Consider the following 22,244-nt stretch of genomic DNA (forward strand, 5'->3'; position numbering starts at 1 on the left):
ACTGAAAGCTCGGAATGGCTGTCATTCAAAACATGGAAGCTGCTTTTGTTATGTACTTCTTTTCGTTGGGTTCCATTTTGCACCCATCAGTTCCCTCATTTTACAGCTTACTAAGCAGCCTCAGAGAAATGACAATAGTTATAGAAAGGCTTCAGACCTTTAACTCATAGGGCCAACTACGAGTCATGCTCAACTCGATGACAATCATCAACAACAAGCATATTCACTTTGGGTGAGGGATTTGGTGCTTAAAGAGAATCACTACTATGTGAGTGAGGTGAGGGCTGTGAAGCCATTTTCAGAGGGGCCGACTGAGGCCTAGCCATGACGTTGACTGCCTACTGGAAGTTTTTGTGCGAGAAAGAGCTAGGCTAGGCCTCCCAGTTGCTTCTGGCCTCCTGCCCTGAGGTCTGAGCCTGGGGTCCCACCTATCCCTGCCTGCTCCTTTAACCACTGAGGACTCCATCTTTTCCTGAGAGGTGCCTTCATCTCCAGACAGCCTCAAGAACAGAGTCTCAGCCCAAGAGTCCCCCTCAAGATAGACCTGCTCTGTGTCTTGTCAGTGTTGGATGCTGAGGATGCAGAGAAAAGAGCCTGAGGGCCTTGTCTCAAGCCACTGACAGTGCTGGTGTAGAGTGGTGGAACCAGCAACTGGGGGTCTAGAGTGGGGGAGCAGACACTGAGTGTAGAGGGAAGGGAGTATGAGGGGAAAGCCCCTCAGTGTCCAGCTGCACCTAGAAGGGATCCAGGGTATTCCAAGCAGAGGGGATGGCATGAGCAGAGACCTAGCAGTAGGAAGCAGGGATTGGCTGAGGGGGCAGCATGTGTGTGTGTGTGTGTGTTTTGTGTGGATAGTGGGGTTGCTGGCACAGCATTTCGACCTATGGCTGCTTTCTTCAAACCTTGGCAACTGAGAAATAGCTTTCCCATCCATCTTTGCATGACCTCAAATCCTCCAACTTCCTGTGAGTAGGTGGCAGAAGAGCTGAGCTGCAGCCATCAAGAACTTCGGGCACAGCGTCCCTTTTCAGCAGGAAGTAGCTAAGAGAATACGCCATCCCCTTTTCCTTATGACTCAGGGTGAAGTCTCTCTCAGGGAGGAGTGATAGGGAATGGCAAAGGACACACTGACAAAGAAGATTAATCAGAACTGGCTTTGACAAGCACTGTGGCATTTGGACAAGAACAAACTGGGAGGAGGGTAGAGAGAATAGTGCAACAATGAATGAATGGAAACACAAAATCTCTGTAAATGTTTATGAAAATTAATAAAATATAGAAAAAAAAAAGAACTTCAGGCAAGAGAGATTCAGTGTCATGTGTGTGTTGGGGAGGTCTGCAGACAGAAGAGGGGGCCTCTGGGCAAGGGCTCTAACTCACTGGGTCCCCAAAGGGCAGGCCGGAGTCTGGATTCTGGGAGGAGGCCTAGGGTCATATCCTGACCCACAGAGACAGGAAACTGGCCGGGTGTCTTGACGGTTCCCGTTATGCTGACTGCTCTGATCTTCCGCCTCCTGGCAAAACCCTGAGCAGTCAGGCTGGGGCAGAGCTGAGGCAACTGCTGAATCAGCGCACTAATTGGGAAATTTAGAGGAATCCAGAGAGAACCTGCCCACCAGGCAGAGCCTGCCTGACCTTAGGATTGACCAGCTGCTGGTCAGAGGGACAAGAAGTCGGCCTGGGCAGGCAGAGGAGTTATGATGAGCCCCAGTTCCCCAAGACCTATTCAGGGAACTGTGAGGGGCTGTGAGGAGCAGGGCAGCCCTCAGATCTGGCCAAGTTGACCCCTCTCTTGCCCTCTTTCAGTTACATGCCTGGACAAGCAATCTGCTAGACCAGTGAGGCTATCTCACTCAGAACCTACATTGCCCCACTTTTGAGTCTGCTCTGGGCACTAAAACAAACAGAACCCCATCAGCTTTGACCCATAGTGTCACCATATGTTACACAGCTGAACCACTGGGTTTCTCAGCCATAATCTTTATGGAAACAGGTTACTGGGCCTTTCTCACACAGAGCTGCTGGATCATTTTTAAATGCCACCCTTCAGGTTCAGACATGAGTGCAGTCTGATCATGCAACTCAGGGACCTCTCCGAGTACCCAGACCCAAATTAATTCTTCACCCAAATGGCATTGAGCCCCCTTCCAGGGCTGGAGAGCCTCTTTCCTTCCCATCCTCTAGGGCTGCACTTCTGTAGGGACCACCCACAGGCCTAGATGGTGAAGGGCTATTTGTGGGTGGGTAGGACAGAACTTGGGTAGACGGGCTGGATGGTCAGAAGGCCCTTGTTGTACTGTCACAACCAAGGAGAAGGGAAAGGGGCAGGCTGGGGACCAGAGTTTGCCTTGTGTAATCTTGTCCCAGGCCTTACAGGCACAGATAGATGTTCCATAGGCTGGGCGTGGGTTCTGTCTGCCTTAGTCACTGCTGTAAACCCAGTGTCCCACTCAGCACCAGCACAGGAGTCAATATTTGAGAGGACGGATGAATGGATGAGTAATGGATGGAAAGAGGGAGGAAGACATGTCCATGCATGTGAGCATTTGCTGATTGATTGTTGCAAGGCTTTGTGTCTCACTTGCTGTTCACCTTTATTGTCTGGAAGTGTTAGTCTTGTCCTTTGTCAAGCTCCTACAGAATAGAATATGGCTTCTCTTGATTCCTCTCAGGACACAGAAGCCTCGAGCTGGGTCCAGTGCTGGCCTGTAAGGTGGGCGAATGAGTTCAGGATTAGGGTGGTTGACTATAGTCAATAGTAGTATCCTCACATGGGGAAAGCTCACAGGAGTTCTAGGGGTTCAGCTTATGGCCAGTTGCCTGGAGAACAGAACTTTCAAATGCCAAATACTAGGAGGCAGGATGAGGCACTCAGGAAAAACCTCTCAAACTTATTACCATTGAATCAGAACTGATTATAGCTGATCCTCCAGCGGGTTTTCAGAGGCTATAAATGACATAGGAGAAGATTGCTCATCTTTCTCCTGATGGATTTGAACCACCTGCTTTTGGGTTGGCAGTGCCACTCCTTACTCACTAGGCCACCCAAGCTCCGTAGGATGGGCCACAGAGGCACATAATTATAGAATATTGCTGGGCTTAACTCTACCCTGCATAGAAAGAGGCCAGAGAGGATCCACAGTGAGACATGCCCTTGTTAAAACCCAAGCTGCTGCCCAGCTCTGATGCCAGCCCTCCTCATCTCCTGAACCTTGGCACATGGGCAAGGAGGGAGTCAGAGGGAGCACAAGCTGAGTTACTCTACCACATATTCAGCAGGGCACTGGACAACCTGCTTTCTGAGCAGAATCTCAATGAATCTTTGCAACTCCTTGAGGTGAACAAATTACTCAGCCTAATGTAAAATTGTCCAATAAGCAAGGTAGGCATGGGTTATAGTGGACATTTTAATATTTTTCCACCCCATCAAAGAGTCTGCTTCTAGGTAAGGCTGGCATCTGTCTCTCCTTCTCACAGTAGAAAAAAAAAGCCACCTCCACCTCTTTTCAGAGTTGCAGTCCCTGACAGCCAAATGAATAAGGAGTTGTGCTGACAATCCAGAGGCAGGTGGTTCAAATCCATCAGGTGCAGGAGAAGGATGGGAAGTCTCCTCTGAAAACGAGCTGGAAGGGAGCTATGTTCTGATTCAATGGCAGTGAGTTTTGAGTTTAGCAGGAACAGAGTAGACAGTAAACAAGATAAACACAAGCACAACATTATTCACTGCAGATTAGTAAATCTGTAGGGCAGCCTACGGTAGACCCAGGCTGGCTGAGCTTAACCTGTGCTTACCTTTCTTATTGGATAACCCACCGCTAGCTCAACCCATTTTCCAGATGGGAAGACTGAGGCCCAGGAAGGGGAGATGACCACATGGGGTCAGAGTGGTTGTTGTTGTTGTTGTTATGTGCCGTCGAGTCATTTGCAACTCACAGCGACCCTATGTACAACAGCCCTAAACCCTGCTCTATCCTGTGCCAATCGCACTGCCTCTGACACACCCATCCCGATTACCCCAGTCACTGAGTCAATCCATCTCATAGAGGGTCTTCCCCTCTTGTGCCATCTCTCCACCCTCTCAAGCATGATGTCCCTCTCCAAGGAACTGTCCCTCCTTGCAACATGCCCAAAGTATGTCAGACGAAGCCCCAGAATCCTTGCCTCCAAGGAGTAGCTTGGTTTAACCCTCTCCAGGATGAATCTCTTTGTTTTCTTGGCAGTCCATGGTATATTCAATACTCTTCTCCAGCACCACAGCTCAAAGGCATCAATTCTCCTTCTGTCCTCCCTAGTCATTGTCCAACTCTCTGATGCATAACAAGTGATTGCAAAGACCATGGCCTGTATCAGGCACACCTTAGTCTCCAGAGAGACACCATTGCTCCTGAGTACTTTAGAGAGGTCATTAACAGCAGACTTTCCCATCGCAATACGTTTTTTGATTTCCTGACTGCTGGTGCCAAGAGTGTTGACCGTGGAGCCGAGCAAACTGAAGCTGTGAACAATCTCAATCCATCCTGATGCTACCAATTGGTCCAGTGGTGAGAATCTTTGTCTTCTTGACATTGAGCCTCAGTCCATACTGAAGGCTGCAGTCCTTGACCCTCTGCAGCAAGTGCATGAGGTCCTCTTCCGTTTCAGCAAGCAGGGTTGTGTCATCTGCATAACGCAGATTGTTAATAAATCTTCCACCAATCCTGATGCCACAATTCTCCTCGTAGAGCCCAGCCTTAGCTTGGACTTCTACTCAGATCAGCCTGGCTTTGACCCCCTTTCGCTGCCATCTTGCCATTTGCAGTATCTGCATCTTCTGGGTGGACAGAGGGACTGCTGGCTCCAATCTGGCCGACTCGTGTCTGGCCCTGGGAGGGTGGGGGCAGCAGGCAGCCCCGAGGCTCCACTCATAGAAGAATTGCTGGAAGCAACTTTCTATAAGTGGCAACTAGTACTCAGGGCCTCCTCGCCGAAATCCCCCCTTCCCGCCACTGACTGCTTGGCCAACAATGGCATTTGTGGAACACTGTGGAACCAAAATAGAAACTCTGACTCCCGCCCACCCACCTGGGGGGGAACTAGTGCAGGCCCACGCCTCCAGCCAGGCTTGGGGCAAGGGGCTGGCCGTCCGGGCCACCTCTGTCGAGTTCTTAGAACTTCCAGGATCTCATTCAGAAGACTGGAAGCTTGGAGATGGGGCACGTTGCCTTTGGGCCCCACGGTTAGTGAGAAGGAAGCAGGCATGAGTCAGGGCCATAGGGATGGAAATATTTGCTGTGGAAACCCTGAGTGTTGTTTTTCTGGTAACTGGCCGGCCTTCGGCTATCCCCAAGAGCTCGGAGCCCAGTTTTCCAGCTTTCCTGAGTGTTCAAGTTCTCACGTGCTGTGTAACCCTGGCCGGGAAATACCCTTCTTGGACTTCAGCACCCCCACCCCTACCGCAACTCTCAACTCTGGGAAGAGGCTTAGTAACACTGAGTAATGGGTTTACTTTGTGAGCCTAGAGGAAAGAACTGGGAGCTGGGGGTTATGACAAATATCCTGAAGGTCTAACCTCATAATCCTTCCACCCTAGTCTGAGTAGGGACTGACTTTCGCTCCCCACCATCCCTTGTAACCCTTACCTGGAACTGGTTCCAGATCCTGTGTTATTCCCATTTCACAGATGTGGAAACTGAGGCACTGAGAACTCTTGCAGAGCAGTAGTCGGACCAGAACAGTTGCAGGCTTCATCCCTCACAGCTCAGTACCCAGCTGGCTCTCTTCTGATTCCTGCAGCTCTCTGAGCCCATATGTCTCCACCAAGTGGCAGTGGATGACTCTCCTTGTGTGGCCTGAGCACCAACCATAGGGCCCGTTTCTTTCTTGTACAGGCCTTGAGTTCATTCTGGATCCATCTGGGGTCAAATTCATAATTTGACAGAGATAAACTCCTGGGTCAGACCTTGGTCTGGGATAATACACATGGTCCAGACAAGCCACCCTGAGGTGACTCCACTCTGGTACCAGATGGATAGACACTGACGTCCTAACTTTACCCTCATTGAGCCTCAATTTTTGCATCTGTAAAATGGAAGAATAACTTCTTGCTTTACTGAAACAATGCACGTGACATGCTCAAATAGGGCCAAACAAGAGGAAAGTGGACTTATGTGAAGTTATTAATGTTCAATTGTTTCTTTTTCTTTCTTGTCTTATTTATTCATTGTTGGAGATCTTCCTTTTTCCTCTTTCCTTTCCCACTCCCTTAGTCCATTTTGTAATCCACCTCTTATTCCAGATTGTTATGACACGTATAACATTTAATCATACAGTCCTTTCGGACAGTTCTTTCCCTCATCTGTTCCAATACATTGTTTATTATTTATCCACCCTTTCCCCATTCTCTCCCTGCCTGTCTCCCCTCCCATGTCAATCCTGTTTTATAGCAGTGTTATGCAGCATTTGTCCCTTTGTCACTGAAATATTTCACTCAGCATAATGTCCTCCAGGCTTACCCATGTTATATAATGTTTTATGAGTTTGTTGTCTTTCAATGCTGCATGATATTCCATTGTGTAAATGTACCATAGTTTTTCTGTCCATTCATTTGTTGATGGGCACTTGGGTTGCTTCCATCTCTTTGCTATTGTGAATAATGCAGCAATAAACATGGGTGTGCATACATTTGTTTGAGTCATGGATCTGGTTTCTTTAGGGTAGATTTCCAGTAGTGGAATTGCTAGGTCAAATGGTATTTCTATTTTCAACTTTTTGAGAAAGTGCCAGACTCCCTTCCACAGTAGTTGCACCATTTTACATTCCACCAGCAGTGAATAAGAATTCCAGTCTCTTCACAACCTTGCCAGCATTTGTTGATTATTGCCCTTGTTTCTTAAGTGGGTTTATTGAGATAAAATTCACCACTTAAAATATACAGTTAAGCTGTTTGTAGTAGATTCAGCGAGTTGGAAAACCACATCAGATTATTTTTTACTTGCAAAAACAGTTCTTTCCCACGGTTCTAGATAATAGTGCATACTCAGTAAGGGTAATGAGAATGGGTGGGTTTGGTCTAAAAGATTCTGGCAGATGGACTGTGGCTGGGCCTTTCCATTCTACACCAAAGTGGACCTCAATTTGTTCCAGTTATTCCCAAATAGTGGTCATAGTCCTGGAACAGAACATCAATTCTGGTATTTGTGTATTTATTCCATATTTTACCATTGATATTAAATTTAAGATTTAAATTTTATAAGTGATTAAAACACATAAAAAGATCCCTGATGGGATATTGACTAAGTGAAGCCAAGTTGGTCAATCAAGTCCACTCAGTTGCTCAGTTGAAGAAAGACCATGTGATCTGCTCCTCTAAAGTTTCTCTCTCCTTTACCATCGACTCAGAACCATCTCATTAGGTTACCAAAGCTGTGACTTGCTTGAAGGAGACTTCCCATCTTTCTCCTGCAGAGCCACTGTAGTTTTGGAACCATCAGAGAGTTGTAGCCTTTGAGTTATCAGCATAGCTCCCTATGGACCATCTACCAGAGCTCCCTGTCAAGATTACGGCCTAGAAAAACTTATGGGACAATTCTACTCTGTCAAATGGAGTCACTAGGAGTTAAAATCAACTCCATGACACCTAACAATGACTCAAAAAACCCCTACATATCTTAAAGAAGAATTGACAAAAATCATGTATTTTAAAAACCATACTGGTGGCCCAGTGGCAAGAAGCTACACTGCAAATCCACAGGTACGCGGTTCAAATACACTAGATGCTCCATGGAAGAGGGATGGGCAATTTCCTCCTTTGTGATTAACTGCCTCTGAAAACCCACCAAAGGGTCAGCTATGGGTCGGTTCCGACTAAACGGTACACAACAACAAGAATAACAATTTAGAAATGCATTATAAAATGTGACTTACACAAACATAAAATTTAAACATATCATTCTACTAGAAATGACCATTAAAATATATTCCAATAATTCTTGAAAAATAAGCAAGTGGAAAATTATTTGGAAAATACTGAAAAATGAAATAAATTTATTTGTTTATTTTTAAAGAGCAAAATTAAAAACAGTGATATGGTATCATTACTGAGTAATGGAAATATTTCTGAGCAGATTTTTCCAGCAGCTGGGAGTCGAGCTCCGGCTCTGTGACGCTAAGTGGGGAAATAGTGATTAGAAGTGAAAATGTAAAAAATTTTCCACTAGTGTCTTCACCCTTAAGTATCCCTCTCCTTTTTGGTAACTTTGAAGGAGAGTGTTTGAATTAACTTTTGGTTTCTTTGTTAGAGCTGCAAGCTTTTGTTTGCCAGCAGCTAGGACTTATATTTCAGTTTGTTGTTGTGTTTCAGTAAAGTTTCCATTTGTCTATGTCCTCAGGTACCCAGGGCTAAGAGTTCTGGAGGCTCAATCTAGATGCTTGCTGGACAGGTTCTAAAGTCCCCCCGTAAACTTCTTGATCTGTTTTTGTATTCCATCATTTTAGACTTTTACAACCATAATAGAATGCTTTGGAAAGTACTCTTCCTTTTTCTTTTGTGTGACATATATATTTATAACAGCAGAGGAAATATGTATGATGCCTTGGTAAATTTTAGCTATCAAATATTCTGGGAATGTCATTTTAGTAAGTTTGTGTACTTGCATTTTTTTTTCCATTCTTTTATCCTGGCTTCTATGTTTAACTGGCTCCAATATTGTAAATAATTATTAAAGCTTTGCACTATGGTTTTTTAAAAAAGAAAATCTTTGTTATTGTGTGCCTCTGAGTGAATTCCAGTTTAAGATGACCTTACAGGGCAGAGTGGAGCAGCTCGTAGGGCTTCTAGGCTGTAATTTATCTTCCTGGGATAGCCAAGTATTTTCTCCTGCACAATTGTTGGTAGGTTCAAACTGCTGATCTTTTGGTTAGCAGCTAAGTGCTTAACTAGGGCTCCTTTTGCATAGATAAAAACCCCAAACTGGAAAAAAACCCCCCCACACACCAAAAAAACCCCCAACCAAAAAACAAACCACCCCAAACTAAACGTGTTGCTAGTAAGTTGATTCCAAGTCATACTGATTCTAGAGGATGGAATAGAACTGTCTTAGAGAGTTTCCAAAGTTTTACAGACGCCAACCACCACAGCTTTCTCCAGAAGGGTGGCTGGAGGGTTTGAACTACCAACCTTTTTGTCAGCAGCTGATTGCTTAATGAAAGCATTGCTAAAACTCCTTTTTCAGTACTTTGTTGTTAGGTTCTGTCAAGTCGAGCATGACTCATAGTGACCCTATGAACAATAGATATAAATGCTGCCCTATCCTGTGCCATCCTCATCATCTCTGACCTACTTGAGCCCTTTGCTGAAGTCATTCTGTCAATCCACCCAGTTGAGGGTCTTCCTCTTTTTCATCCACTTTCCACCTTTCCAAAGAATAGCATCTATTAGCATAAGTCCAAAGCATGTGAGACAAAGCCTTGTCATCTTTGATTCCAAGAAGAAATCTGAGGGGAGCTCTCATGGCCTAGTGTCAAGAAGCTGCTCTGCAATACCAGAGGTACAAGATTCAAATCCACCAGATGCTCTGCTGGAGAAGGAGGGACAATCTCCTCCTGTACCAGTCAGATCTGATTTGATGGTACACACACACAATAATAATAAAACAAAAGTGTGGGGTTTTTTTTAAAAAAAGAAAGCAATCTGGTTGCATCTTCTCCAAAACATATCTGTTTGTTCTTTTATGTGTGTTCTTCCCCAACACATATCCGTTTTATTAGTCCATAGGATATTAAACACTGTTCTTCAGCACCACAGCTCAAAGGCATTAATTCCTCCATCATCCTTACTCACTGCCAGCTTTCAGATGCATAGCAAATGATCGAAAGGACCATGGCCTGCACTAGGAGCACATTACTCTTCAAACTGACATTCTTGCTCTTCAGTAATTTGGAGAGATCCTAGACTGCGGGTTTTCTCAATGCAATACATTTCCTGATCTCCCAACTGCAGGTACCAAGGGTGTTGACTGTGGTTCTAAGCACAATGAAATGATAAGGAGTAATTTTTCAGTAGAAGCTTTGCCTTGTGGATTGCTGTGTTGGTTTTTTGTTTTTTGGGGGTTTTTTTCCTTCCAAGAATAAAGAGGCATAAAAAAATGTGACAGGACTGGATAGTGGATAAGAGCAGAGTCTTGCCCTGATTCAGATCCCAGTTTTGCACTTACCTGCTGTGTGATCATGGACAAATGACTTAAGCCCCTGTGTCTCAATTTTCTTATTATGAGAGTAATAAATAACAATAATACCTACCTCACACTTGACAGCACACACACCACCACCACCACCACCACCACCGGACTGTGTCTTGGGGATTGCAGCACAGCTCTTTACCACTCAGCTACCAGGAGTTGGCAGTGCAACTCCTCATAAGCTCCCTGGGAACTTATGACAATGTCTCAATATTCTGGAGGCCAGATACTCAAATTAGCATTTGGTAGGGCATGTTTCCTCCAAGTTTCCAGCTTCTGGTCATCATAGGCCTTAAAGCTGTTGCATAACTCTATGCAAGCTTCCTTGTCACAGAGCCATCCTTCCTCTGTCTCACTCTGAATCTCTTCTCTTTTAGAAGGTCTGGGTTAGGACCCGTCCTACTCCAGTATGACCTCATGCTGACTGATAACATCTTCGAAAGTCTCATTTCCAAAAAAGGTTGCATTCACAGGTATTAGGGGTGAGGACATCAACATCTTTTTCTTTTTCTTTTTACATCAACATCTTTTTGAAGAACGCAATTTAGCCCATAAGCCATCACTGATCAAAGAAATAAAAATTTAACACAGTGGACACAACTCGGAAATTGTTTCAACTTTGTATTCTTATAAAACATCAAAATAATGATATTGTGCCAACAAAAATATGTGCATTTTAGTTCTTTAAAAGAGTAAGGTAAACAGAAATACTGAAAACTGGCAGAGTATTTGTGAATGCCTGGTGTGGCTGGGAGGGGAGTTGTGGAGGGGGCAGCCTGAAAGGGGGAGAGGGGTGAGTGGGAAGAGGTCATTGACTCACTAATGCTGGACAGAGATCTAGGAACAGCCCAGGGTACTCTGCTACAGAGTTGTTCACCGATTCAGGAAGGATATATTGCAGTTACTTATGAAGAAGTCAGAATCGCTTCATAGCTGACCCTCCAGCAGGTTTGCAGAGGCTACACATCACATGGAGGGAGATTTCTCATCTTTCTCCAGCTGGTGACCTTTTACCTTTGAGTTGACAGCACAACTCCTTGCCTTATAAAAATATTCAGAAATGCACTGTTGTTGAGTTAGTTCCTACACATGGTGACTCTCCTTCAGCTTTCAGAAGCTATTAATCTTAATGTAAGGACACTGCTGCTTTTTCTCCTGAGAAGCTGCTGGTGGATTTGAACCAGCAGAGATGTGTAGCCTTTGGGTCAGCAGCACAGTTCTCTATGGACCACACTACTGGGGCATGCTGCTCATTGCCATCAAACTGGAACTACAGACCCTCCATCAGATTTTCAGCTACTGTAAATCACACAAGAGGAAACTACTCATCTTTTCCCCACAGAGCAACCGCCAGATTCAAACTGTTCACCTTTGAGTTGGAGCTCAACTCCCTCCTGACTAGACCATCAGAGCTTCAGCTGCAACATAAATTCTTTAAAGAATATAAATATATGTTGTTGTTGTTTACCACCAAGTAGGAACTGACTCATTTTTCTCCTGCAAAGTGGCTGATAGATTTGAACCCTGTGCCTTTGGGTTGGCAGCGCAACTCCTTACTACTAAGCCACCATGGCTCCCTAGCAAAAATATGTTATTGCTGTTATGTATCCATGAGTTGGAACCAACTCATAGCTGACCCTCAAGTGGGTTTTCAGAGACTATAGAATCACATGGGAGGAGATTGTCCATCTTTCTCCTACAGAGCAGCTGGTGGATTCAAATCACATGCCTTCAGGTTGGCAGTACACCTCCTCACCACTAAGCTGCCAGAGCTCCCTCGTAAAGATATTGTTGTTGTGTACTATAGAGTCAGAACCAACCCATAGCTGACCCACCGATGGGTTTTCAGAGGCAGTTAATCACACAGGATGAGATTGCTCATCCTTCTGCAGAGTGGTTGATGACCTAAACCACTTGCCTTCGGGATTGCAGCATAGCTTCTTGCCACTAGGCCACCAATAGAAACTTTGATTCTCATTGGTTGAAATCTGGAATTATCCCACTTTCTATCTCTTTCGATTTGCTGAGACAAATTTCATTCATTCATCATCCATTCAACAAATCTATTCTGAGCACCTGGAATGCCAGCCCTGTGCTGGGTACTGATGGGGGAGGTATACTTGACAACCTGGGCAGGGAGAGGGCCTGTGGGTGGCTACAGGAGCCAAGAGTGAGCATCACAGCACACCTGGCTGATAAGCCTGCTTGACCTCGTGCCTGCCTTTCCCCTACCCCCAACCCAGGAGCTGTCAAATCTGAAGCTGACTCTTGAGCCATCGGAGGAAAATGGCATTGTCCAGCCCCAAGAGGTGCTCGTGGTCCTCTACGTGAACAAGAAAGTCTATCTGCAGCTGGAGACCCCGAAAATCCCCCTTCGCCTGGCCTATGTGAGTGTGCTATCTCCCACCTCAGGCTGAGTGGGCTGGCTGTGAGAGACCCCCCGCAGTCCATTTCTGTAGGTCAGGGGCTTCATTGCAGGTCTCTATGTCTTCTTATCACTCAGATATTATTTACCAGGGCCCAGCAGTAAGAAACAAAAGGGCAGCTGGTCTAGGAGCTGGGAATCTGGTCAATATGCAGTTCTGGCCAACTCTCATCCATTCTCATAGCCTCAGTTTGTCCTATTGTCCAGTAGGTGAAGTGGACTCAATAACATCCCAGAAAATGCCCTGTTGCTATCTTGGAAAAAGGCTACAAAGGATATGCATTATTGGAAATTAAGTACAATGGAAAAGGCCTGGGAGCAAACCTAGCTAGGTGCTACTGATATGCTCAGTTTAGAAGTAGGATTAGGAAAGTTATTTATTTTGTACTGTTTTTTAAAAATCACCACAAGATTTTAAAGTATTGGTCATCTCCACCAGCAAGGAGGTCAGTGGCTGGGCCCAGAGAGGCCCAGTGCTGAAGGAGGCAAGCAGGCTGTCCTGCTGTCCTGCTTCCAGATAGGAAGTCCCAGAAGATGACTCATGTCCAAGTCCCCCAGGTGGCCCCAGATGTGAGCAGCTGTTGTTTACAGCAGAGAAAGCAGAGGGAACAGAAAGGAAGGGCAGGAGAGCAAGCAATAACAAGGGGGCGAGACACAGAAAGACGGAAAAAGTGAAAGCCAGGGACTGAGGTATGCAGTGTACAGCTCAGAGAGACCCATAGTGACTGAGGATGGGGCTGGGTAGGCAGGAGACAGCAGAGCTACAGAAAAAAGAATGCAGGAAGAATCCAGCCTGCCAGCAGAGGCGATACAAAGATGCCCAAACAAGACATCTGCATAAAGCCCCTGGAACGGTGGGCACGGGTCAAAGCTAAACTTGAGGCAGAAGGTCCCAAGCGACTCAGGGCTAGGTACTCAGGAGGGGAAACTGAGGCTTCAGGGTGGATGAAGCTTTAGCATGGCTTCTGCTCTCCCTGGATTTTTTCCTCCTCCTTCTTCCCCTTCTCTGGAGTTCAGGCTGGGGATCTGAATCCTGTGGGGTCTGAGATGACGCAGGAAACATGAAACTCCCGCTGGGGGGGGAAGGTCGTGGCCGGAAGGTCACAGCAGTGTCTGGCAGCTCCCTCAGCTGCGCCTTCCTCCCAGAAGGGGCCAGGGAAGAGGGGGGTAGGAAACACGAGATTGGGAGGGGCAAGGGATGGGGGACACCTCAGGACCAAGCTTCCTGAGCAGGCTCACCTGGGCAGGGCCCTCTTGCAGCCACAATCTAACTTGGGACACAGGATCAGGCTGTTGACACAGGTCATGCCCACCACCCCACAACAGCCCACTCAGTTTCCCATCCTGAGGGCTGTTTCTCCTCATCCACCAGAGAAGTGCTCATCACTTTGCATTCTTGTTAAATTCCTACAGAGAAAGTAGGTGTTCCATTTTAGGTGGACCATTCTATGGTGTTCTGTACACCATCACTATCTGACAGGCCTTAGTACCTAGACTGGAGCCTTATTGCTATTGTTAGTCCAGCTCAATGTCCCTGGTTTTGGGGACAGAACACAAAGGAACTAGACCCTGAGCTGTAGCCCCAACAGCTTCATCTGAGTCCTTCAGCTTTTCCCAATCACCTCCTCCAGGAAGCCTTCTAGGATTTCACCAGTGAGGGGAGCAGTGGGATGCTGGAGCTTTCCAGATCCCTCATCCTTGTCCATCAAGGGGGACCCTTCATTTCTTTTTTTAAATTTTCTTTTTATGTGTGTGTTTGTGTGTGTGTACTATCAAATTGGATCTGACTGGTACAGGAGGAGATTGTCCTTCCTCCAGCAGAGCATCCGGTGGATTCGAACCGCTCACCTCTGGGATTGCAGTGAAGCCTCTTATCACTAGGCCACCAGAGCTCACCACCCTTCATTTCTTAATAAGTAATACCCTGTGTCTTTCCTTGTTTTTAAATCATTTGATGCATCCATCCATTTCCTCTTTCCTTTCCTTCCTTCCTCCCTTCCTTCCCATGTGCACAGAGTGTCCACCAGGAGCCAAGAGTGTGTGTGATACTGATATGTCAGAATCCCACATATTGGACCCAGCCAGCACATAATCAGACAAGTATTTTTGTGTCTTTTACATACCAAGCACTGTGCAGTAATGCTTGTCCATCACAGGTCTTTGGAATGTAGAGGGACAAACCTTACCCATGAGATGGCATTAAATGTGGACTGAATGAATAGAGGTTGTGGACAGATGGATGTATGTGTATCTGCACTCCTAGGAAGGTCTGGAAGGAATAATCTTGCCCTGGGAGGATAAAGGATGGGCTGGGGCTCTCAGCTGATTGAAGTCTGTCTGCCTCAACCTCCTCAACCTTGACTTTCTCATCCATCCTCATCCTTCAACTTCTTATCCATTCTGGCTGTCTCCTCAAGTCGTGTCCTGACCTCCCACTGGGACAGGGGACAGAAAAGACTCAGGTCCAGGAACAGCATCTGAGCTTTTCCATATGTCTCCTCAGAATCTCAATCTGGTCACCCTCCCAGAATCCCTGGAAGTCAACACTATACAGCTGCCACCGTTCACTGTCAAGAGTCAGATCCTCGACTGGGCAGCTACAAAGGGCCCCATCTCCTCCAGCGCCAAGCTGAATAACCCCCTCAGCATCCTCCTCCGTCTGAGCCAAGGTCAGCTTCCTCGCAGCCTCTCCGGGCTCAGAAGGAATCGAATCTCCTGCTTGTTCCTCAGACTCATTAAGGATCCATGAGGGGACATGGTTTGCCCCAGGTCCCACAGTAATCCAGTGCTCTGTTGGAACAGTAATTACTCCTTTACCACATATTACATTGAACCATATGAAGCTACTATTTGACAATCCTTTGCCCTACACTGGTGTTATTTATTGAGCACCTAATGTATGCCAGGGTCAAGTCCCTTGGAAAGGAGTCTGAACCCAGGTCTTTGGATATCTGCTCCTACCCCCTTACGGCTTCATCATGACACGCCATCTTTGAGGGCAGGTGGGCTGGGCTTTCTGTTACACGCAAAGCTGCTCTGGGAGGAGACTGAGGTTGCTTCTCTCCACAGCTTCGAAGGCACTGTCCTGCCTGCCTGAGGAACGCGTAGACATGGGTCGCACGCTTGAGTGGCAGCCTCAGACCCGAGCCTTGGTCCAGGGCTGCCGCTTGCCAGGCATATCTGGCCACAAGGAAGCACACATCTTGAGGATCCTGCCAGGCCCCATAGTCAGGTAAAGGTGCTAGTCACCTAGCACCAGTTCTCACCTCCTCTAAGCACCTGCCCCTTCCCCCTTCCCCTTTTCCCTCCCCCACCCGTCCCCATTTCCCCCTCCCTCGTTAAGCCACGCCCTCCGTTTGACATAGACCCCGCCCCTTGTTAAACCGCACCCTGTCTATCAGAGACCAACCCCACTGGTTGTTAAACCACGCCCAAAATCTAGTCCTGCCCTCCCGCTGTTTAACACTCCTAACCACCACCCTACCCCTTGCTAAACCACGCCCCCAACCGGTCAGGGACAACGCCCATTGTAAAACCACGCCCCGGATGACATCATCGCATAATTTTTAAAACCACGCCCCCTAACCTCGACTTGACCCTGTGCCCAGACTGCGACACCCCCCCCTTAGGTCTCCAAGCCCCAAACCTTATAGGCCTTACCCCCATTGGCTGTAATTCCGCCCGAGCCCCACCCAGGCCCACCCACATTCGCAGATAGGCGGTGCCCTATCAAATACATCCCTGGCCTGCCCACCCCCTGTCCCTCGCTGCCTCATCTGCACTGACACAGCTGTCTGCCTAACCGCAGGCCCCAGACAGTGACAGTGAAGGTGGAACTGAGCTGCACGTTGGGAGACCCAGATGCCATCCTCATCCTGCAGGGCCCACCCGAAGTGTCCTGGCTAGTCGATGCCACTCACAACATGCAGATCTTGGTGAGTTTTGTCCCAGACAGCTCGCCCAGACTTCATTAAGCTTTCTGAGGAGAAAGTCCCCTACCTCCGAAGGGTCTTGCCTGTGAGCCCATTACCATGGCTGGCTTCCTGCGTTGGCAAGCCCCTTAATCTTTCCACATGGTGATCCCTCTGTCCTGGACGTCTTCCTCTACTCACACCTACTTCTCCAGACCTTTGCCTAGACATCACCTTCCCCAGACATCACCTTCACCTGTTTCCAAAGATCAGGAAGGGTTCCTTTAAAGAAAGTGAGTCCCTGGGCTGAGCTGAAGGACAAACAAGAACCAGTAGGTGAGAGAAAGAGTGGCCCAGGCAGAGAATATAGCAGGAGTGGAGAAGAGAGCAGAGCTGAACCCTGGTGTAACCGTGGCCATTGCCTGACTACCTACCCCTCTCCTTGTCCTGCCATTAGACCACCGGTGTTTACTCCTTCAAGATCTTTCCTAATAAGAACATTCCTGGCTTCGTGCTGCCAGACACACCCCAAGGCCTTCTGGGAGAGGCCCTGAAGCTCAACGCCAGCGTCGTGGCATCGTTCGTGGAGCTCCCCTTGGTCAGCACCATCTCACTGCGGGCCCCCAGCTGTGGTGAGCGCCCAGCTCCTCCTTGCCTTGCTGTCTCCTGGGCGCGGTGAGCACTGCGGTGACTATTTACCTGGTCTACCTCTGCTTTCCCACATAGGTGGGCTGCAGACCACTCCCACACCGACACCAGTCCAGGCCACCATTCCCAAGGTCGGCTGCAATGGACGTCTGCTCAGGAGCCTGCTGAATCCCAAATGCTCCAATGACAGCATGACTGTGGTACTCAAGAAGGAGCTCACCTTGGTAAGCCAAACCCCTCCCTCCACCTAAAGAGAGGCGGGCTGACCCTAGTAGCTGGCATGGAAGGCGGGTGTAAGAATCTTAAGGTCCCAGCCCCAACACAGGACAAATAAATCTGTAAGTTTTCAGTTTTCCTACTTAGAAAATGGAGTTGACAATAGTACCTACTTACTGTGTGGAGTTTGTTGTATGCCATTGAGTCAGAACCGACCCGTCGCTGGCCCCTCAGCGGGTTTTCAGAGGCAATAAATAATACGGAAGGATATTGCCCATCCTTCCCCCTACAGAACATCTGGTGGATTGGAACCGTGTGCCTTTGGGATTGAAGCACAGCTTCATGCCACCAAGCGACGGGAGCTCTAGTGGCCTTAACTTAGAGTAGGGTTAAGCAAAGTCCACACAGTCAGGTATGAAGAACAGTAAGTGCTCAGTAAAGAATTCTAGTGTTCGAAATTAAGGTTATTGTTAGTCCTTAATTCTAAAGTGAGTTGTCAATTTAACAGAACACAGGTTTCCCTTGCAGTGTTCTGTTAAGCAGAGCATTCCTGTGAAACCTTTCATTTGGCATTCCCATCCAGTCTGAAATGATGTGTGATAGGAAGAGGAAATTACCATGCATTTATATGGGAAAAATTTTGGATGTTCCTAAGCCCGAAAGGAATTTACAAAATCATGATAAATTACAGACAAAACATAAAATGACACTAATGTAGAGTTTTCACGGATACAGTTGAGCGCTATGGTGTAGATACTGAGACACTGAGTGTAGTTTCAGGGCAAGAATTCAGGCAAAGCTGCTTGGAGTGTGTGCTGTTTGTATGCTATAAAATAAGCACGGAACACTAATTCTGTTTTTTTTATTTTTTATATATATAAAAGCAAAAACTCTCTTGTGGTTTCTTTCAATTAGTGAAAACAGGTACTAATGTAGGTCTTTCACAAAAGCAAAGTGGCATAAAACAAACTTTTGAAAAGTGGGCAATTTCTTTTCTATGATCTTTTCTTAACTGAAGATTGTTGTGTTGTTGTGTATCATCTAGTCGGAACCGAGCCATAGCTAACCCTCTGGCAAGTTTTCTGAGGCGGTTAATAGCACAGGAGATTACCCATCCTTCTTGAAGACTTATTCCTGAAGACTATATTTAAATAATAAATAAATTTAAATTAATAAAATAGACCTCTGGGTGGCGCAAAAGGTGCCCTGGTGTCACAGTGGTTAAAGTATTCAGTGGCTAACCAAAAAAAATCTGTGGTTTGAAGCCACAAATTGCTCCTTAGTAGAAAGATGTGCCAGCGTGCCTCTGTAAAGATTAAAAATTTTTGCCTTAGAAATCCTATGAGGCAGTTCTGCTGTCTTACAAGGTTTCTGTGAGTTAGAATCAACTCAACAGCAATGAATTTTGGGTTGGATAGTACAGTCTCTTCTTGACTGGTAACTGAAAGTTTGGCAGTTCAAACCCACATGGTTGCACCACAGAAGAAAAGGTATGAGGATCTGCTTCAGCAGATTACAGTTAAAAAAAAACTATGGAGCAGGTCAACTCTGAAACTTGTGGAGTTTCCGTGATGCCACAGGACAGCTGCAGCAATAAACATTTAAATGCATAATTACCTTTATAAGGTAAACACAAAGCTGGATCCTATGAGGCAAAGGTTAAAGATGGTGCCGACACCCACTCCATCATCTCCAACACCAACTACTCCCTGTCCCCACAGGATTCTCCCTCCTGTCTTTGGGTTCCGTAGCTGCAAAATCTCACAGAACTAGACTTAGAGTGTGGTTTCCCAGGGAGGTAATAGGGTATAAACTTGGAATCAGGAATGATTTAAAAGCAGCAGGAGCATCTCAGGATACAGGTTTTGCTCAGGGAAACTTCTTGCCTTTTGCTGCTGGTCCTTGCGTGAGCCCTTCTTAGGCAAGTGTTACAGCTCTTAGCTTTGTGGGTCAGTAACTATCTTGTGCCAGCCAGCCTCTTGGTTACCCTGCTGTCATTCTTGTTATTTCTGTGCCATCACCTCTCATTGTCTCCCATATTAGAACTCTCTGTCTGCTGAGTCAAGAAAGTTCTCAGTGCAGGGACCCTGCTGGTGGGTCAACTCTAAGATAGTTCTGACTCAACAGCAATTAGTTATTTGCATGTCTTTCTTGTTAAGTGCCATCAAGTTGACTATGACTCATAGTGACCCATGAACAACAGATCTGAACCTTACCCTGTCCTGTGCCATCCTCATCATCTCTGACATACTTGAGCCCATTTTACAATCACTGTGTCAATCCATTTCATTGACGGTCTTCTTCTCTTTCACTGATCCTCCACCTTTCCAAGTAAGATCTTTCACAAGGACTAGCCCCTCCTAATAACATGCCCAAAGTATGTGAGATGAAGCTTCATCATCCTTGCCTGCTAGGAGCTCCCTGACTGCACCTTCTCCAGGACATATTTGTTTGTTCTCTTGGCGGTGCATATGCTATTAAGTACTCTTCTCCAATGCCACAACTCTAAGGCATCAAATATTTTCTCTCACGCGTAGTCATTGTCCAACTTTCAGATGCATAACAAGTAAGAAAAGACCAATGGCTTGACTCAGATGCACCTTAGTCTTTCAGCTGACTTCATTGCTCCTTAACTCCTTAGAGAGGTCCTTCACAACAGATTTAACCATATGTAGTTCCACTCAATCATTTGGTGACAGTTATAAAGCAATTATTTTGGTGGGAGTTACAGACTATAAAGGCCAAATAAAAGAGATCCATTGCACTATAAAATAGCATATGCTTTGGAAAAATGTGTTGGAATTGGAGAAGAAAATCTTAATCTGCTCACTTTAAGACAATGGCTATAAATATTTTAGCATCCTTACTTTTGTAATGCCTTCTCTTTGTACTTCTTGAGTATACCATGGACTGCTAGGAGAACAAATAGGTTCATTTTGGGGAGTGTGAAACCAGGCTGCTCCTTGGAAACAAGGATTCTGAGGCTTCGTCTAACATACTTTGGGCGTGTTGCAAGGAATGACCAGTCCTTGGAGAGAGACATCATGCTTGGGAGGGTGGAAGGACAGAGCAAGAGAGGAAGACTCTCGATGAGATGTATTGAGGGTAATGAGGGTAGGCGTGTCAGAGACAGTAAGGTTGGCACAGGATAGAGCAGGGTTCAAAGCTGTTGTACATAGGGTCGCTATGAGTCGCTGGACACATAACAACATCAGAACCCCATATAATCATAATTGCTTTTCTTGCTATATTCACTTAATGTATTTTTAGACTTGCCATGTGTATTTAATGTCCTGTTTAACAAGCACATGTTATTCATCATATTAACTTGCCGTAATTATTCCTCCTCACTTGTTAGACGTTTTGGTTGTTGCCAATTTTGTAATATTCTAAATATGCAGAAAATGTCCCTGTGCATAAAACCTTTCTTTACTTAGGATTATCTTCTTAGCATCAATCTCCACATTAGGGAGATTCCTGTGTGAAAACTGAAGAACATTCTGGAACTTTTGATTTTTGTCAGTCTGCTTTTCCAAATATGATTTAAATTTTCCCTGCTAATTTATGAGTTCTTCTGGACCACTTCTTTCTCTCTCCAGACTGTTTAGAAGCCAACCAACCAAGCCTTGCCAATGTGGAAGGTGGAGTATGGTGTTTACGTCTTGATTTAATTTATAGTTCTTTGATTAGTAGTAAGTGGATCTATGAGTAATAATAACTTACGTCTCTTTATCATAGAGGCACCTGTATGCTGCCTCTTTCCCCCTTATTGCCTGCCTCTACCTGGTCCAGTAGAGATGTCCAGATGGAGGGGGAGGTCCTGGTGTTGCTTCTGCCTAGACTCAGGTCTCCTTGCTTCTGAATTTTATTGCCTTTCCAGAGCTCCTGACTAAATGACCAATTGCTTAAAAATATCTTTCTAACTGGAAAGAAGATATATTCTTTTAAACATGTTAACAAGACAGTCTTCGGAGTGTTCAGATGTAGGCAAGAGGAGTGTTCAGATGTAGGCAAGAGAGAAAGCTGGCACCTTGGCCTGAGTGGTGGACATTCAGGTCCTTGTACAGCTCACTGGAAGGCAATCTGATAGTAGCCATTATAGTTTCTCAGAATTTACTGTGAAAATGTTGCTTTATGACCCAGTAATCCCATCATCCTACTGCTTATTGCAAAAGGATGGTTCCTATCATGCCATTTGTAATAGAAAAATTAGAAACCTAATGAAATGTTCATACAGAGGGGCTTCAATGAATAAATTGTAAACTGTTAATCTTTGGAATTCTCTATATGCAGTTGGGGAAAAAACCCCAAACAAACAAGGGTAGTAAATGTGGAACTTGAATTAATGCTGGACAATCTTCTGTGCAATTAACTGCCTCTGAAAACCCACCGGAGGGTCAGCTATGAGTAGGTTCTGATTACAGTACACAACAACAATTTTAATATATATATGTGTATGTGTGTGTGTACACACATACGTTGTTGTTATGTGCCATCGAGTCTCCTGAGACTCATAGTGACCCTATGTACAACAGCCCTAAACTCTGTTCTATCTTTTGCCAATCTTATTGTCTCTGACACGCCTATCCCCATTACCCAAGTCACTGAATCAACCCACTTCATCAAGGGCCTTCCTCTCCTGCTCTGTCCCTCCACCTTCCCAAGCATAACGTCCCTCTCCAAGGACTGATCTCGCCTTGCATCATGTCCAAAGCATGTCAGACAAAGCTTCAGAACCCTTACCTCCAAGGAGCAGCCTGGCTTCACCCTCTCTAGGATGAACTTGTTTGTTCTCCTAGCAATTTATGATATATTCAATACTCTTCTCCA

At 46.0% G+C, this 22,244-nt stretch overlaps 1 protein-coding gene across 1 annotated transcript in view; it reads left to right on the forward strand.

Moving 5' to 3' along the window:
- ENG (endoglin) overlaps positions 1 to 22,244 on the forward strand; it is a 47,500-nt gene that overhangs the window by 18,781 nt on the left and 6,475 nt on the right. The window contains exons 3-8 of the mRNA XM_006892614.1: positions 12,458 to 12,601; positions 15,143 to 15,308; positions 15,709 to 15,871; positions 16,448 to 16,574; positions 17,008 to 17,179; positions 17,277 to 17,422. Coding sequence (XP_006892676.1) covers positions 12,458 to 12,601; positions 15,143 to 15,308; positions 15,709 to 15,871; positions 16,448 to 16,574; positions 17,008 to 17,179; positions 17,277 to 17,422 — 918 coding nt within the window. The remainder of the gene's footprint in view (positions 1 to 12,457; positions 12,602 to 15,142; positions 15,309 to 15,708; positions 15,872 to 16,447; positions 16,575 to 17,007; positions 17,180 to 17,276; positions 17,423 to 22,244) is intronic.

This window comes from Elephantulus edwardii, unplaced genomic scaffold (assembly GCF_000299155.1).
Source record: "Elephantulus edwardii isolate Elephantulus edwardi_28Jun2011 unplaced genomic scaffold, EleEdw1.0 scaffold00116, whole genome shotgun sequence".
Lineage (NCBI taxonomy): Eukaryota > Metazoa > Chordata > Mammalia > Macroscelidea > Macroscelididae > Elephantulus > Elephantulus edwardii.